General features: G+C 33.7%; 1 protein-coding gene across 1 annotated transcript in view; it reads left to right on the forward strand.

Annotated features, from left to right (window-relative positions):
- The first annotated feature begins 135 nt into the window (after window positions 1-135).
- The window catches only part of LOC144449476 (uncharacterized), a 29,765-nt gene continuing 9,414 nt past the window's right edge, over window positions 136-20,486 (forward strand). Inside the window, exon 1 of the mRNA XM_078140013.1 lies at window positions 136-455. Coding sequence (XP_077996139.1) covers window positions 295-455 — 161 coding nt within the window. The 5' untranslated portion in view covers window positions 136-294. The remainder of the gene's footprint in view (window positions 456-20,486) is intronic.

The raw sequence follows: 20,486 nt of genomic DNA on the forward strand, positions 1-20,486 counted from the left end.
GGCAGAATTTAGCATTTTAAATCGTATTAGTTATACTAGACCTACTCTTTGCGTCGGACGGTAACCCCAACATGACCCAAAATGACCTCATGACCGAAGCTATTTGCGCACGCGCATACCTGAAGATAAAATTTTCAAAAGTAGTAAATTACAGAGTTCACTGAAGTTAATTTCTACGTATTTTCCTGTCTGTCTGACGTTGACAACTCAGGTCGACGCCATTCTTATGTAAATAAGGCAAGGAGGAGGGACTCTGATTATCGATCACAGTAATTTTACACCAATCCAGCGATAATGTTCGCATTAGATCGTGCCAGCGTTAGTTCGCTCAGTCCATCAATCCACTCCGACATGTCAACACCCCGGTCCACTCGGAAGCCATCGGGCGCTGGCGATGCTTTCTTGCACGCCAGAGAACCTTCGGTGGACGGGAATTTGAAGTTAACTCAAGTCATGTAAGTATGCTCTGTTAATCTCTTGTCCGTGCTAAAATGCACACTCTCCTTGATTAAGACTCACCAGTGGTATCTCGCCAGTGACCCATAACTTTACGTGTGCATAGCAACAATAAACGCTCCCAGCGACGATGGCATAACGACTAACTTAGAAGTATAACGTGAAGAGTACGTATGAAACACTGACGTCCATGGCTCAGTGCACATTTCTTTCACACAAGGACGTAGAAGGGACATCCTTCGTAGTCCACGCGAGTCAATACAAGATACTTTGGACAATGTGTGTTTGACATTACCGTTTATGCATGCAGAAGTGATTACCTGAAGTAGAGATAGAATACATTATTGCAATGTACATTACAATTTATATTACATACAGTTGTAGGTTTGATTTTGAAAGAGTTTTATCACAGTTTCTGCGATAAAGAGACGTTTGATATGCTTTTTAAATTACTTTAATTTGAGAAGTTTAATTTAAAGATGAGTGTAGCTGAATATGATGTTTTTACTTGAGTTTTTCAAAGCCGTTCTTGAACTTCCCATTTGATTTTTCATAGCTTTTAATTCCAATTTCCATTACATGTACTTTTCCTATTTTAGCATCTCTTCTCTTCTCTTCTCTTCTCTTCTCTTCTCTTCTCTTCTCTTCTCTTCTCTTCTCTTCTCTTCTCTTCTCTTCTCTTCTCTTCTCTTCTCTTCTCTTCTCTTCTCTTCTCTTCTCTTCTCTTCTCTTCTCTTCTCTCTCTCCTCTCCTCTCCTCTCCTCTCCTCTCCTCTCCTCTCCTCTCCTCTCCCCTCCCCTCCCCTCTCCTCCCCTCCCCTCCCCTCCCCTTTTCCACTTTTGGCCAGTGACCATTTTATGGGAAGTGATATACCCAATACAAAGTTTTCTTTACAATAGATGTAGCATTGCCAATTTATTTAACCCAAGCATGTGTCCAAACAATACTGCTATGGCTGTTGCTGAGAAGTTTTATTGTGTTTATTTTAAATATCTGTTGACATAGACCCTGGCAATGGAGTTCACTCTAGAGTTAGTCTAGTTCCTGATGACTATGTTTTGATTTTACATTGCGGTATCTTTACACATTACAATGTTGTTACTCTCACACAGAATTCTGTACCCCCCCCCCCCCCCCCCGCAGCATTCATATAACGTGATGACGTGTTGCACCCCACATGATTTTACTTTTAGTTTCAGCAGACTAAAGGTGGAGTTCAGTTTTTACGGTTCACAGTAAACTGTTGATCGTACTATCGGTGCTGAGATCATTTCACTACTTTGATTCCTTTGGATAGCATTCCAAATGTTTTTAATAAAAAACTAAACTAAACAAAACTAAAACTAAAACAATGTGCTGATGTTGCACATGGTTGAAAAACAACAATCAGCAACCTATCACAGCGATCTACAGTTGAAATATTTCCATTTACCTCAGTACGGCTATTACTAGAATGGGATATGTTGGTAAAAGTTGTTTCATGATCAACAACACCAAACATTCTATGATGATGAGAGTGCTTCTAATGCGTTATTCCAATGAAAACATGAACGACATTTGTTATTACGTGCTAAATTCTTGCGATAGTCAAAACAGTTGTACCAATTGAATATTAATGAGCAATAACGACAACCTGTCAATTTGTGATGGATTACTACAGACAGGCGCCATTTGCGCTTCGCCCACCAAGGGGTTTAACCACGTTTACCACCTAGGGTAATGACATTGACTAGACGTAATGTATGAAGATAACGTAGTGTAAAATTGGAACATGGTCATCAGGAACTACTACTCTAGAGTCTATCCTGTTATCTGATTTCTTGTTTATGAAATCTAACATATTACGCCATATTTTCGATCCTTCATGTATGTACATGTACATGTATCCTGTTTGACTTTTATTGGTAGTTTTGTCTTTTTGGTCCATTATTAACAATAAGATAGTGACAATCTTTAACAATAAGAGGTTTTTCTCCAGGCCATTGTGAAGTGGATTTCACCTGAAAATGTAAAGAGTGAACTCGGCTGGCAGGAGTTTCAGACTTATTAGAGAACAACATGTTTGACATCAGAGGAGTATCAATTTTTGGCTAAATGTAGGGGCTATATCGTAGTGGGTTTCACCCTGTGAAGTCTCAAAAAATAAAATATTAAAGTATCTAATATTCACATAAGAAAATGATTTATGTTGAAAGAGTCTCACAAATTACTGTTATATTCTTGGGAGAATGCTAAACAGTGCTGTCAGTATGTATGTACTAGTGAAAGAAGTAGCTTGGTAGGGGACAGTATTGTAATACTCTCAGTGCATTCGCTAAGACTGGGGAACCCTGGTTACAGAAAGGGAGAAAATGTAGAAGTGGCAGTGTTTCCCCATAGAGTCTATAGTAATTATGTTTGGGAACCCAGGTAAAATGACATGGGAACCAATTTTACCTACTTACCGCCCTTAGCAAAAACACTGACTCTAACATATTTTACATTTTTGGTGCAGCTGCATCATAGTGGAATAGATTAAATCAAAGACTATGCATAATAATGATGATAAATGGATATTTTTTTCTTACTAAGTGTTCGGTATATCAGTGAATATTAGACACTTGACCTGTATACAGACTTCATTTATTTAATAACAATTATTCTCATGACATTTCTAGAGTGACTTATTTTTCTTTTTTTCTTTTTTTTTTTATCTAATCATCTTCGTTTTGTAAAGTTGTTTGTTGACCTGTTGACTTGTCTGTATAGTGAAGAATGAACAGTTTTGTATGGCAAATGGCAAAATGACACCCATGCTTCAGTTTAACTTTAAAACGAGAACAAAACTCAACTACAAATTGTCTAATCAGGTTACAGATAAAATAATCAGCATTTAGCAGAAATATTACAAAACAGCTGGACATATGAAATAAACAATATGAAATGGACAACATGATTAATTCAATATTTTTACCTGAATTGATTTGTTCCCTGCCTTTTTAGCAATTGATTTTTAGTGTTCTTAACTTGTACTGTTTATTTTTTCGCGATTTTTGGCTCTGATTTTAGTGATTTTTTATATGTGCGTTGTATGATTGTATTGTACAGTGCCTTGAGATGTCTTTTTACATAGGAGGCGTTTTTTAAGATAGAAATATTATTATTGAACACCATGTCGATCAGATTATGAATAATTATTAAAGGAAATTATTAAGGGAACGCACAACTTCATCATATCTTTAAAATCAAATAAATCAAATTTTATGCACTGATATTAAAACTCATCATCGGTTTCAAATGTGTAATGGACATTATAAATGCAAAATCAATAATTTTCGAAACAACTTAAACAGCCAATTTGTAAAGAATTTATACATCTAGTTAAATCAATTAATTTGAATACACGATCTCATGACTGAATGTGCCATAATAGGTTTGCTGTTATTGGCATGGGACCCTGACAATGAAGAAAATATTGAATTATGACATAAGCAACATCTAACAGAAAAAAAGCTCTACTGTAGATGGCGTAGCATCTTTCCAAGAAATCAGAACTTTGGGAACAGAGTATTGATGGCATTTTTATGGAATTCCCGATGAAAACTAGAGCTTCATCAGATAAATACATGTAGATCATAACTTTTAACCATAACTAAATGAAGTATGATGATAATAATCTTAGATTAAGATTGTATATGTATGCCAATTCTGGTCAGAAAAACATTCTAGCATGTTGTCATCACTTCAGTTAACTCTTACCCTACATTTCTGAAGTTCAAGGCAACTTCACTTCACTTCACCTCACTTTAAGTGTTCTCCCGTTGACAGTACAGGACATGTACATGTGTAATCTATTGCTATTTCTGTCAGTACTTGGAAAGGTCTCAAATTGTTGTCTCAAGTCAGATAAATACAATTTATTTATTTATTTATTTATTTATTTATTTATATATTTATATATTTTGGAGGAGGTACATGTACACGTCTGTATTTTAGGATCAATTCATATAACAGACTTTACTTTAAACAAAAATAATATTTGTATTGAAAAACAGAAGATGAAAATGTAAAACTTCAAAGTTAAAACTGTGTCTAGATGCTTTTTTCTCAGGTGAAAATACTTCAAATAAAACCTTGAGACTCTAGTATAATTTTAATGTCAATGTATACCCTCTATGACATTACACTTGTCTTCTGGCATTTGTTTGAACAGTTGATGACATCAGACATAGTAGGGATTTCTTGGACATTTCTTATATGTATGATAAATTACATCATCGAATCGGTTGTAAGTTATATCTTAATGCCAGGTCTGAGTCCAGCCAATATTGCAAGCAATGATTAAAGTGCATGTACATGTGTATGCTTCAGTAAGTAGAATACTGTGAGTATCTTTTAACTATGATGGTAAAATTACACCCCTAAAACTTAAACTCAGCTTGTGCTCCTGTAATTATGTGCTGTCTCATTTTTATTGTCATGATGAAAATAAATTTTGATCATAAAAATCACATTCAATGTGCTTGTTTTAGTTTTGTGGTCATAACTAAATAAACCAACTCAGCACAAAATTGCTTAAGAAATAAACACCATGATATACTACTGTGAGAAAAAAAATTTAACATTGATAACTGGGTTGTACATGTAGTAATACTAGTATAGTATTATTAAGCAGTATAAATGTAGTTTTTATTTCATGTACCAGCTGATAAGAATATAAAATTTCACTAAACAAAGATGAAAACAAAAATACATAAATAACATTACTATCTTGAAGTGTTTTGACTTGATCTAAAGATGTGTGTACAAATGTAAGGAGCAAGTCAAAAAGTTGTTGATCATATCAGAAGTGATTATACATATTGTATGGAAATGATTCATGTTACACAACCTTGGATGCAATTCAGATTTTGTAGTGTGGACAAGGCCTTTTATAACTACAGTCACGACACACCATAAAATGTAAAGCATAAAAAAAAATAATTGTTTTGTTCCGGTTACCCGACTCCACCCCACCTAGCTTTTCACTGCCGACCCTAAACTTTTTTTTGACGTATTTGAGAAGAAAAAAAATAAAATCACAGAAATTGTAAAGTCTCATGAGAAATAGTGGATGTGGAAACTGACATCAACTTAAAAAGACAAAATAAAACTGTTCTTCCAATCGGTAATAGCTGTACATCTGATAGGAAAAAATAAACAACACAGAGACCATTTGGAAAACAATGGAAAACCTGACCTAGACACTCACATAGAAAAAAAAAATATGACCGAAAATAAAATAAACATTCTACCTACCCCACCTATTGTAAAATTGAGTGTAATTGGAACCACACAATTTTTTTTATTAGGCGTAATATATTGCCACGTCTGTCTTGCATATATCCATTCCGTGGTTTTGAACGTTAAAAAAAATCTACCGTTCATTCAATGATGAACAAGTTATCTCCTTTCGTCTGTGCAAAGACAATCCCTGAGAACTGTATTGATGTGAAACCTTACAAAGCTTTTAATAATCGTGTGTATAGATACCAACACTAACAATAGCATTCTACTTATTTCTATACACATAGTTTGTACCAACTAAGATTGCCTAGCCCTTTGCTGTAGGGGTCAGTTATACAAACAACCGTTGATGTGTACTTTTGTACAATGATCCATTCCCCCCACAATGGTTTGTTCATTTCATGCCAAATCATCTAGTCAGTTAGTGTCACCCACTCTCTCCTTCCACAACAATACAAGTTAAAAGTTTTAAAGGATGGCCATTTGTAGGGTGTACAACAGGCTCTCAATGTGTGTTTTGTTATTTCATAGACTAGGACTAAGAAAAGGTTTTGCCCACAATAAATACGGGTGTAAATTACTGTAAAATTCAAATTTGCAGAACACAATTCAAAAGGAATTAGATTTATTGACCGTACAATAGTTACAATAACGGTCTGCACTGAAAGAGTGTGAGACACAATATCTAACTGTATAGTGGATGCTGCTCTAGATTTTAACCAGATTCTTAACTGTAAAGATCATAGTGTATTCCTGGATGAAATACCACCTGTTGCTTCATTGCCACAAAAATGGGAATGAAACTTGAAATTTTGTAATTTCTTGTTTAACCTTTTTAAGAAATGGTTTAATGAATAGTGTTTTGATTTTCACATAGTGTTGATTTTCCTTTTAAATGTTACTTTAAGTTTTACCATGCAGGGTAAGGTACCAAAGGTGAACTTCATGTCTGATGCGAGGAAAGGAAATATTCTTGATGTACTCTAACATAAATCTGGATGGATTGCCTCTCAAGTTAGTTTAAAATCTGGTGACTGTTTTGGTACACTCTTGACAATATCATGATTTTGAAAGTTAACTTCATTTTATCAAAATGTATGCCAGACAGACAGACAGACATGACAGATGGGTGTCAATGCAGCTGTGTGATGATGTTTGAAGAAAACACTTGAATCTTCAGAACTTTGCATCTCAAGTTTGTCCAAGAAGAATGCAGAGAATACAAAAGAGATGATCCGTATCCCAGTTACATTATGAGTTCAGCGAGAACACAGAAATATCAAGCACACTCAGCAGCCATGTTATATGCTGAAATTACAAAAATCAACGTCCATATTACCTAGAGCTCATCCAGGGAAAGCTGAAACATCAAGTCATTTGTTGAGTTGTCCTTGTGGTAGATTTACAGGCTATTGCCAATATTTACAAATAAATTGTCACACACTTGCCAGTAAGATATAAAGTGGTACTACAGTGGCTGATGTTGGAACAAGGAACTATCCTGCATACTAAGACTTACTTAAAATTTATGAGGCAATATGGGCAGATCTTTTCAAACAGGTAATATAAATACTAGTACCTACAGTTGCTGTGACTTTCGTGCTAAAAAGAAAACAAATGTCTATGAAAAATGTGAAAACTGTAGTACTGTAAACATGAATTACAACAACATCTTGTTTTTAGCCAACAAGAGATCGAAATCAGTAAGCCACAATGAAATGTTAAAGTGAAAATCAATAACGTTGTCTACCCTATTAACAAATTCAACATGTATTGTGAAACTGGTCGGCGTTCATAGAATTAAAGGCCCATTTCGGATTAGGATTGCAATTTACTGTCAGTGTGAAAAATTTGCATGACAGAGTTTATAGAAAAAATTGGTCCAGAACACCATCAGAAATCTGAATGTTTAGCTACCTGTACATTTGTATCATGGTGTCTCTGCCTTCCCTGACAGATTTAGGAACTGCTGAGCAGATTTACGGTGTCTGTATCCTCGAAAATGACTATAAATTATAAACATATACATGTCCAGCCACAAGCACGCTAACCTCACAGTTACTTTGTGATATATTTAGAATCAAATTTGGCATCTTAAAAAAGAAAGATGGCAGACAGACATAAAACAGACTTTAAATGTAAACGGCCGTAGGCAGTTCTTTGTCGTACAAGTCATGCATATAGATATTTATCGCTCTACTCTATTTGGTTTCTTTATAGCAATGTTAACAGTGCATAATTACTGCTTTGATAGGCAAATAACCTGGATACTCAACACTAGTGTATTTTCATGGGTTTTTGAAATTATTTTGCCAACTTGTCCAATGTGTATTGCTTATATTTTTGATAAATGATACTTGTAATGACAATGTACTGCATACATGTAGTCTAAAACACTAGTAACCAACACTACTTTCAGTCATTCTCCTTTCATAATTTTCTACCTTATATTCATTTACACAAAGTTAAACCTTCAGAAATATTTTTCTGCATTTTCGTACCAGGGGAAGGAAACTGTTTGTTAATTACTGTTACCTGTTGTCAACATGAGATGGAGATCCGTACTTGTTGAGTATGGTTATTGGCAATGTGCCTTCTTTTAGCCAATTTTATGCACCACTGATGCAAAGCGTTGCACAAAAAAAATTTACTGTCAGAATTTTTTTATGGTGGTGACTCACTACACATGATGATCTTTATTCACTTTTGGGAAGTTGTCACATATTGACAACAAACACCACAGACACACAGCTGATGTAATATGTGGATGCTGTCTCACCATTTTATTTGTTTCAATTTATATGAAAATGTCTTTCAAAAGAGCACACAGAACTGAAACTTTAGGACACTTCACACGTTTCTGTACTTCAGACTGGAAATCAATCAATCCCTATACTTAGATGATGAAAGAATTATAGCTGTCACCAGCACTATACAGGTGTCCAAGTGCTGTGTTTCAAAACAACCTGAGTTGGCAAATACAGAATGGTTAGATTCAAGAGTTTGATTAATCACTGATGCATGCCTTCTCACACATTTACACCAGGGCAACAATGATATAAAATACATTTTTAGTTTAATCAATGGCGTGATATAATTTGTCAACACAGTTATGTTATAGGAAAATCCTAGATTGTAAAATTCGTTGTGTCGTTCAGCCGTATCAGACTTCTGAACTACAGACGATGAGTGCTGGCTGATATAGCGTGGCATGAATGTCTGTATCTTACAGACTAGGAAAATCCAAGATGGCTGCTAAAGCACATGACATTTTGAAAACCTTTTCACAAACTACAAATTCTGTTTTTAGCGAAAATTTTACAAGAATATTTCCATTGTTTTCTACACTTGTTTGAGGCAAATATCCTGATAACATCTGAAACCCAATTTTATTTTTTGGCCGAAGGTTTTTTTTTTTTTGTAACAGCATGGGTAATAAAAATAATGAAAATTTCTACTCACAGTCAAAAAAGATCTTGGAAGAGAATCCCAAATTTTCGCTGACAACTCGTCAGCATCATGCCTGATAATTCACTTCTAAGAAATTTATTGACTCTGTGAGGAGAATTTTTCCTTACTTAGTATGAACTCAGAGTCAACGAACATTCATTCTCGCGTGGGTAATAAAAGTTTCGCATTGCATTGAATGTATTGATAGTGAAAATTCTGTTGCATTATAACACTACAGTGCATGCATGGGTCCTCTACATTCACTGTAAGTTTTAGTTTTAAGATGAACTCCAGTCAACAACCTTGAAGACTGTATTATGCGCCATGTTGTACATCCCTAATCAGACTTCTCTTAAGACAGTCAACTTGTAAGATATGTCATGCCAGTCAACCTTACATTCAAGCTTTTCTGTCACAGTTATTGCTGGCAGATAGGATGACATGACACACTGTGGTAATACAGACTGTAACAACCTTTGGAAGGAGTAGATTAGTATACTAATAGTTGTATGATATTTATACCCTTGGAAGAAAACCTTCAGTGTTCCATCATTGTTCTGATAACTATCAAGTACCACCACAGCGCTAATATATGGGAATTGTGTTTACAAAGCAACATTTGGACAGAAAACAATTTTGGACAAACTTTATTCCGTATTTTACTAAGATTTGGGAACCCTGGTAACATTTGAGGGTAATCTGTTAAAAATTGTAGAAATTTCCTTTATACAATGTACCGTAATTTTGATGGGGGAACTCCCGTAAAATATCTGGGGAACTCACACTCGCCACCCTTAACCCAAAAATACTGATTTTACAAAATCGATAGATGATAAAATTTTCATGCAATTTATAATTTCAGACAATGCAAACTTTTTAATCAAAATTTTGACAAGTTGAAGTAGCATACCCGGTACTGGGACCAAAGAATTGCATACAGCAACCTGTTGATTAAGATTTAAAGTAAGGTTATCTGTACTAATCTGTCTGTGACCTTTAAACACCGTTAGCTAGTACAGTTGCAAAGTGGGAAATAAATACTTTGCATTCTTTTCATCTGAAGGGGTGACCATGGAGTGTCAAATTGCATTATAATTGTGTAATGTGAAAAACAAAAACAAAATAACAACATCAAAACCTTGAAAACAGCAGTTTAGGATAGAACAATTTTCCAGAGATTTAGTCTCACTCCGAGTATGAAATTGGTTTCTTTACATTTATAGGTAAAACATAAAGTGATCGCCAAGACTATGCAAATTTGTATGCTCCCCAAGAGCGATTTAAATAGATAAGAAACTTTGCACAGACTGTTTATTACAAATATCAACAACACCACCCAACCCCCCAACTGATCATACACGGACATACACACAACAAAGTCTGTGGAACAAAGAAGCTATTGAATGTCATCACATTGCAGGCTCAGATTTTGACACATACGTACACAATGTATTGATTCAAAGTTACAAGTCATGACCTACATTCTGATTTATTACACCTCAACGTTCTTATACACAAGCTGTCATTGGTCAGAATCACATCATGTGACCTTCTTTAAATAGACTATTTGCCCACAAGACGTGATATTGCCCATTTGTGTAGAGACTATGGCCTGGAACTATTGCTCGCTGGAGTTATTTTGACTGATGTGCATCTACATGTATTCTGTGTGCATCACACTAAAGATGTTTTGTAGAATTGGAGATGACAAGATCACTAGAGGGAGGAGACACATAAGGCTTCCTACAGAAGTCAAATAAAATATAATTTCAAATTAGAAATACTGTATGAAAAATCATGTTTGATCACATCTACATTGTACTGTTAACACTAATGTATTGTACATGTATAAATATGCTATTCAGAATTTTTTGTATTTTTTCCCTCGTTACTTTGTAAATATTTAAAAGGTGACTTATAAGCCCATTGGGCTGGGAGAGGTTGTGTTTTCTATTTTCATCTAGCTACTGTAATTTATTTTTCAAAACCTCACCTCACTATAATAAACCATGACCTTTAATACTGTGTGCAAAGTTCATACATGAACTATTTTACTTATGATCACATTTCTCTTTCCTTGGGATCATAGAAAGTCAAAAGTGGTACTTGTCTAGTACTCACCCCAGGACAGAGATGATGGTCAAGTTGATGACATGTATAGGTTGGGTAAGGTTGGACAGAGATGATGGTCAGGTATATGTTGCGTAAGGTTGGAGGGAGATGATGGTCAGGTATAGGTTGGGTAAGGTGGATACGTAAACTTTTCATAGAGTGACAGATTGGGAACCCTGGTAACTACAGAGTGGGAGAAATCAGGCACAATTTGCAGTGTCCTTAATATTCTTTACTATAATATGAAGATTTATCATATATGATAATAAATATGTTAAATTTCATATGATGTCTAATTTTCAGCCTGAGACAGTGAGTGTAAATATTGGTAGTCAGTGTACAATTCTAGTATTTTGTATTTGAGTACTTTCCAGTGAACATTTTAAATAACCACTTATTTCTCAATCTCACAATTTTTAACATACAAAATTTTAAAAGGAGAACTAACCTATATTTCACATAGTGAAAGATATCACCTGTGTTTTGTTCTTCATGTATAATTAATTAATTACAGCTTTGTAGAGAGGAAGTCCCATAGGAACAGGTGTTTACAAATTTTATGTAACATTTCATGCTGAGGATAATAACATTTTCATTTTCATAATGCTATTCATCTTTGCGGGCGTGTTGTTGTTTTTTATGTGAAAATATTTTTTCTACCTATCAAGTATTTGAATATATTAGTTTCTTTTGTATTGTAATTTACATGGAATTTTCTCTTTGTAAAGAATATTTTATTATCTGATGTTGAGTTGCCCTGGTCAATATTTCTGGTAATGGTTCCTACATGTACATAAGTTAAAATAAAATTGACTAAAAACTACTAAATTTACTTGTACAGGCTCTTTAGAATAAGGTTCAAAATCACAGAAATGGATTTTACGATGTTATTTTTTGCATGAGTAAAGGGATATTTATTCCATATTGAATTTTTGTGTGTGAAATATTGTGTAGAAAGTATGCATTTATCTCACCTATCACGAAGTTAAAAATATATTGTGTACATACGAAATATATGAGACTATTAGTTTTACAAATGTAGACGATAGAAGTGATGTACTACTGGTGGATATTGAGAAAAAAAGGCTAAATTATTGTTGTACAATTACATTGAAATAAGATATTAATAATTAATAACAAATAAGTACACTTGAATTCTGTAGTCTGTTTTTATATCTTTTAAAATATGCTCTGTGAGACAGACAACAGTACATGTATGTATATAGAAGAATTTTTTGCAAAATTGTAATTGAATGGTATTTTCTTTGCAAATTTAAAGTAAATTATACTACAGTAAGCTAACTGACAGAGTGTGAAGGTCAGTGTTGCAAAGAACACCCTTCTTCATCTGGATTGCAGTATCATGTTTTCAGTCTTCAAGGTTGTGTCATAAAAAACACTTGTTGACATTTTGGATCACAGTTATATCATGTTTCTTATTTTTGTCTTCAAAGCTGAATAAATATGTATATATTTTCATTTGTAATTTTACCTATATCCAAAACTTTTCAACTCACATCTCAAAAATTCCTTTCCTACTTGGTGAGTAGCAGGCAAGCTCTTAACTACTCACTAGCATGTGTTAGTAACTGCAAGCTCAGTGCTCACACCAGGCTGCCAGAATAACACCTTACCTTGTTTAGCAACTGAAAGGTTACATGTAATGCCTTCCCAAGTCCTCTAATTTTGTATTAATGGAAGACTTAGACAAGTCCAGTGTTTTCAAATTTAAACATGCACACAGTATGAGGCTGGCGTTACATGTAGGTTATTCTTGTGCTGTACTCAGCCTACCCAAAACCGTGTCAAATTTTAAAAAAATGTTATATGATTAAATAATTTTTTTTTTTTAAATTCTCAACACACTTGCATGTAGTCTACTACATGTATTTATGACAGTTACTGTTCTTTTTATTTAGTACTTTAAAGCAAGTGTGTGTGTGTGTGAGACAGATGTCATTTGCTTGTTCATGATTGGCTCTGCAGTTGTCTTCACTGAAGTAGGGAGGGTTATTTTTGTGTTTCCCAAATACAAATACAAAAAAAGAGACCAAAGTGAGGGTATCTAAGTGATGTGCACACTAACCAGAAACAATTCCTTTTTTCTTTTATTTTGGCTGAACTGTTATCAGTACATGAACACCTATGTTACCCTTATATATTCAGATAAACTCTTCTTGTAGTATAAATAACACTTTGAAACTACTGGTATTAGTGGAAGATATCAGGCTCTTAATGAGAGTTTTATGAGCTTGTAACCCTAAAATAAAGGAATTCTCAACATTTATGGCCCTGTAAGTTTTGTCAGATGAGACGATTAATCAGATAATGATAACCTTGTGTGTCACTGTGTATTGTATGATTTCTACAACAAATTGTACTTTGCTGGTAGAGATTTAACTTCATCAATAATCACACTTTCTGTGTTTTTATACAGTAAACAAGTTTAATGGATATAAAAATGGTATTAAATAGACAGTATTTGCAAATGTATTTCAGCAGGCATGACATTAACTTCAACCTCAATAAAAAAAAATTCAAAAATAAATTCCATGTTAAAACATTACGAGGCGTGCGCAGGTGTATTCCAAAATTATGCTTTCATTCAGTGTACATAAGCTGTGTTATGCTATAGATTTTGTGGTTATGAATAAACTGTGTTTCTGTAAGTACAACATTTGAAATTTTTAATATGAAACCAAAATAATGTGGTACAAGACATTCAGATCAGCTAGCCCATTAGCCCAGAGACTTTGCTATTCATCTTAGACAACTGTTGTTTGAGACGGTATGCTGGGCCAAATAGCCAAGTCTCTAGGCTACAGGCCTATGTGTGTGTTTGTGGAATACAGCTATTCACTTCTAGGTGTACATAAATAGAACGTTTTACATAAATCTATGTATACAGCCAACTGTATAGTTTGTATAATTTTACATGATCAATATTAGCATTTTAGTAACTGTTTACTTTTGATATTAGTCATCTCAGAGACTCAGGTAATTGATTTCACATTTGTGAAATTAAAAAGCAAACTGAATAAAACTATGAATGGGGTATGTAATCAATACATCAATACCGTCAAATTGTGTGGTTAGATTAGAATATATAGTATAGTGTTGACACAAACCACAGTTAAAATGTTTAGAATGCTTAGGGTTATGATTACTACAGCAAGAATTTAAAATGTTTGAACAGTTCTTGGGGTTTTTTTTGAGCTGATGAAAATTTATAGTAAAGTTCCACTTCGCACTGGTCATCTGTGATAAAGCTAAGATACTAAAATGTGAAACATGTCCATCTCAATTCTAGTTTAAACAAATGTAATCTCCAAAGACCATAAAGTTACAGACTGTGTCCCTTTAAACAAATGTCATCTCCAAACACCATAAAGTTACAGACTGTGTCCCTTTAATTTACAACAAAAGATACCACCAAAGTGAAACACCATAAAGTTACAGACTGTATCCCTCCATATGGATGACAAAGGTTGGATTTTTAATTCTTAAGACTATTTGACCATGTTTTCCTATTTAAAAAAAAAATAATTTGAAATAGCATCGACCAAATTCGTGTTTGTAATTTAACAAATTACGAAAAGCTAAAACTGCATAAAAAGTGTGTTATTGTATGTACAATTTACCGAGTTACAAAAAAGAATTTAGTATATGTTATTTCACATTGTTTTTCCCAAGTATAATAATATAGTAGAGTTGTTTTATGAATTAAAAATCCAAAATAAATATCAATTTGTCATCCATATGGCCACAAGAGCAATCTCCAAACATCATAAAGTTATTGAATAATAATATCCCTTTAATTCATAAATGAAATATATCTGAACTACTTTTTCTCTCATTGAAAAACCATTCAGAATAATCTTTTCTGTTCATATCCTCTCAGAACTGATCAAACACTGGACACATTTATTGATATTAATGAGCAGACATATTTTTGTATCTACCCATTAATAATCTCTTGAAATGCAATTTGTTGTCAGATTGATTGAACACAGCATTTTGGTTTTGACGAATTTCAAATATAAAACGTAAATGATTTATCGCAAAACCTTTCAGGCAGAGATTCTACTCAATATGTACATTTTTCAATAACTCATGTATGATGTAGACAGAGATCAAATTTGAAACTGTATTTAATATACTCAAGTTTCCAAAAAAAGACAGCTGACTATTCTTGTATTGTATATACCCTTCAATTTGGCCTTTTGTCTGATTAGGATCAAAATTAGGTGAAAAAAATGAAAGTTGTTTGGCAGAGCCATTATATACTCTTTAATTTGGCCTGTGTCCAATTTGTATGAAAAGTAGGTGGGGAAAAATATCCAACAAATTTTCCCAAAAAAATGAATAGTTCTGTTCCTTGTGGCTCCACTAAGTACATGTGGTAGTAATGTGAAAACCAGGAACTGACACATGGGCCTTTATCATAGTATGTTCGAGATGTTGTTATCAGATGTAATTACACACTTGTACATGTAACTGTTTCCAATGATTACAAGACAAGTATTGTGCCAACAAAGTATGTAGAGTTTACAAAGTGTGCTTTAATTAAAGGGTAACACCACTCCAGTTAATAGAGACATTTTTCGTAAACTATCGGTTCTGGAGAGTCATTTCATGACTTCTACATCACCTACAATTATTTACGATTCACAGAAACATCAAGTTGATCTTATACATTTATAGGGTAGCTTTGCTTTGGGCTATTGCATTATGGGAGAGAGCAGAAATACATCATTCAATGGTTGAACACTGAATATTCATGAGTACAAAATGCCATGATTTGAATAATATCATTGAATAATGTATTTCTGCTACCTCCCATGATGCCGTAGCCCATAGCAAAGATACCTTATACATGAACAAGATTGACTTGATGTTGCTCTGAAATTGCAAATAATTGCAGGTGATGTAAAATCATGAAATGACTCTCCAGAACCAATGTTTTATGAAAATGTCTCTTATTTCCTGGAATGGCTTCCCCCTTTAACTGTAACCCTGTTGAGACATACATGTAGTTATCCTAAATACCAAGTGGTCCATAGTTGTATGCATTGAGTTTTACACAGATGACGATGAATTCTACAAAGTCATGCATGCTTACACATCATATGCAGTTTAGGAGAAATTTAAAGAGTTTTTTTAGGAGGCTTCTTTAGTTATAGGCTATAAATGGACAAGATACTGAAGTTTATAGAACACAGACTTTACACTCAAGGCTTTCAATATCATGGACTAAAATAAGTCTTTACATTGTATATATATATCAGTAAATGCAAAAAGAAAAATATACATTTCACTGCATTGCGGTGACAATTACAAAAAATAATGATAATTATGACCACGTTCTCTCAGCTCAGTACTGATACCATTTGCATGACTGTAGTAAAGTCACAGTCAGTGATCATATCAACCTGTGGTACAAGTAGATTCACCTGGCAACATGTGGTCGATTCATCCGGACATTTTTTTTTATGTACACACTGACATTTATCCTGATGTTTTCCAGTTAAGTTACTAACCATGAGAAATGTCAAAAGTGATGATAGACTTTTTTGTCATTTATCTCAGCCACATTCAATAATCCAAGGGTGAATATGACGTCAATGCGTACTACAAATAAAGGGCTTTGTTCAGGTTCCCTCCCATCTCTGTGCAAAATAATTATGAATAACACAAAAGTTACACAGATAGGGTTTCATATTTTCATTGGAATAAGAACTAAAAATAGGTCTTTTTCAAGGCTGAAATGGTTGCACAATGGTTTGATATTTTATGATGTTGTGAAAAGATTGAAATATTGAGGATAACACCTGCAGGTTATCATATGTGTTGATCCAAAGCGTCAAAGATTCATGGCCAATATGATTATATCAGTGATATTGAAAGTGTCACGTAAACACATGAAATTTGAAAATTTACCATATTGCACTATAATTTCTTCACCTTGATAAGCATTGAAGATTCAATGTAGCCACTTCCCCATGGAAAATAAAGAGATACAGAAGAGAAAAAAATCGAAGTATGAAGAATTGAACGAATAAATGAATATTTTATACTGTATGTATGCATGTGTGTATGTATGTATGCATGTGTGTATGTATGTATGTATGTATGTATGTGTGTGTGTGTATGTATGTATGTATGTATGTATGTATGTATGTATGTATGTATGTATGTATGTATGTGTATGTGTGTGTGTGTGTATGTATGTATGTATGTATGTATGTATGTATAATGTATGTATGTATGTATGTATGTATGTGTGTGTGTATGTATGTATGTATGTATGTATGTATGTATGTATGTATGTATGTATGTATGATCACGTATAATACATACAACAGTGATGTATATGAACATGAAAAGTATCTATTAATATGTATAATAGTTAATACACGTGAGGGAAAAATTTTAGCATAGAAATTATTTCAGCCACTGTAGAGTACCATTAGTAAATACTAGTAGAACCAGGATTCAAGTAGCACAGATAATTATTTTCTTTTCATAAAAAACCCCGGTAATTGGTGGCTTACAGCTTCATGTAGTGCCATCAAATGACTTGTATCTTCTTGTATATATCTCATTAAACTGTGTACATTTCATATGGTAATCATACAGTAATTCCTTTTTAAAGACAGTTCTGTATATCTCTCCTTAGTTCATTTACTGGACATCAGATTCCACTGACTTGACATGAATACAAAATACATTACAATCGTAATAGTTATTTCCATGTAAAAGAAAACCAAATAACAGTCATTTGTTTCTCTGTGTTGTCATGGAAACAATTTAATTATTCATGCCCATTTCCTCATCGCGTATTCTAATTATATAGTATATCTCGTTTCACTTTGACTAATTTTATTGAAACACTCGACCTCTCCTTTGCATTAGTCAAGAGTTACATGTATGTGTACGTCATCTCTTGTTGTCATGGTTACAGAATCATACAGCAGAGGATGTGTCTCTAGAGAGAGAGAGAGAGAGAGAAATATTACTACCGATGTTCAACATCCAGGTTTATCAAGTCTTAACTTCTTATGAGTTGGTTTCCATGGCAACATATAAATATTGTTGATTCCGTGACAGTAAAGTATGGTGGGCATTGACACACTTTTTTTAAGACTCAGGTCACTGCCATATGGTGTCTTCCAAAGATTTTCCTGCATGCTTCGTAGGTGGAGTGACTGTTACTCAAACAAATACTCCCTTAGCTTTAAGGCACAGTTATATTATACTAAGGCTAAAGTGCCAAAATATGAAAGATTTTGCTTTTTAGTACCTCATTTTTTTGGGGTCAAGATACATGTATACGTATATAAACATAAAATGGTTCAGTTGAGATACACCTGTCAATCTGTAAACATGTACAGTATGCTACCTTATGGGGGCGCTATAACATCAAATCTGATAAACCATCAAAAGTTGAAATATTATTCAAATTTATGATTGACAGTACAGTATAACAATATAGTAATGAAATGTCCACTTTCAGAATCAAAATATAGTTTTGGGTTCTGTGAGGAGAAATTTTCATTCCTAAGTATGAACCCAGAGGCCATGAACATTCTTTCTCCTAAACATTATAGCTAATGTAAATTGATAACTATTGTTGTCAAGAAGGCTAGGGGTGGAACTGACTACTGCGTAAGTGCCATGCCTATAGGGAAAACTCTGAGTATGTGTAGTTATACACCCATCTTAAAGTTCCGAATGTTGTTGTACTTTAAGAGTGCTGTTTCTTCACCTAAACTATAGCATGATGAAATTACGCTAGTTTGACAATACTGTAGACCTAGACATTTTTGCTGAATAAATGATTTATTTTCGTTTATTTTTCTAGAACACCAAAACACAAAATTAAATAGTGACTACAATGCCTTCTTGTACATGAAAACAAATGTACCAGTCTGGTAATTTTGAAGACAATCTCAGCAAAAGTACTCCATTTTATTTCTTTAATAACAAATTTCATAATTGTTGTTTTCAACCAATTGCAATGATGTGAGCATTTTATCCTTACTGTTTTTCTTCACTGACATAGAAAAATATCAGTGTTTAGGACCTTGCAGTTTTTCTCAGTTTTTATATATAGAGTCAAGTTTTGCTAGGTTTTTCTTACCAATTGATAACAACAGAATGAGATGATTTTACAGTGTGTTTCCCTCTCTAGACATCATACATCTTCAGTTCCACAGATTGCAAAATACTGATAACCTAGATATTTTCGGCACTAGAAAATTCGCGATTTTAAAGTCTTCAGCTAGTTCTCAAAGAGTAATTTTTACTTGTTATATTTTTGAGGTATATTCCCTCTGGCAAATCAAAATGGAAGATGCTTCAACGTTGTAAAAAGATATAATTACTAATACAGTTGGTAATCATTTTTGTGATGAAAGATGTACTCTCAAGAGACTGGAAAACTTATCTAATTATTGAAATACCTGGTGGGGAATTTTAATAATGTATTTACTGTCATAATGGTTACCATGGTAACAGCAAATTGTGGCAGTAACACTGATATATAGTGTAGTGATAGAAAATAGCAAGTCGTGTGCATAACATTGGTAAGGATTTCACTCGACATCGCAGCTACAACATGAAAGAGTTTTCCTGGTACTGCTTCTGTTCGTTTTGAAAAAAAAAAATTGAACTTGGTGAAAAGGTCACTAAAGGCCATTATTAATAGATTGCATTTGTAGATTTTGATAGCTTAATATAACTAACGTAATGAGAATGGGCAGCTTTAATGTGGTGTTCCGTCGTCTCTCAGCTCTTATGAAAGATCTATAAGTGCTTTAGTTGGGGTACGTTTAATGGGAATTAAATTGCCACACAAGGCGGCAACTGAGAAAAGGAAGTCGTGGAATACCATTAAACCGTACGGTATTGTGGAATGAAAGTGGGAATTAAAGTGATGGATTGGTTTACAGTAGAATGGAAAGAACTGACTTTTAAACCCTAGCTGCTACTGGGAAACTTATACGATTAACAACTCTTAGCAGATGGAATTTTTTTTTATTTGTGAGGAAAATAGGGTATCTCATCATGAAGTTGTACATAATTTACCAAGTATATTTTGACTAAATCACTCGGCTTAATTCAGCTAGTGTACGATTCAATGACACAGATAAATTATGTATGCCCTGAATTGGAACTACTAGCAGATTTGATTCAAGAGC

Source organism: Glandiceps talaboti, chromosome 18 (genome assembly GCF_964340395.1).
Source record: "Glandiceps talaboti chromosome 18, keGlaTala1.1, whole genome shotgun sequence".
In the NCBI taxonomy this organism is placed as follows: domain Eukaryota; kingdom Metazoa; phylum Hemichordata; class Enteropneusta; family Spengelidae; genus Glandiceps; species Glandiceps talaboti.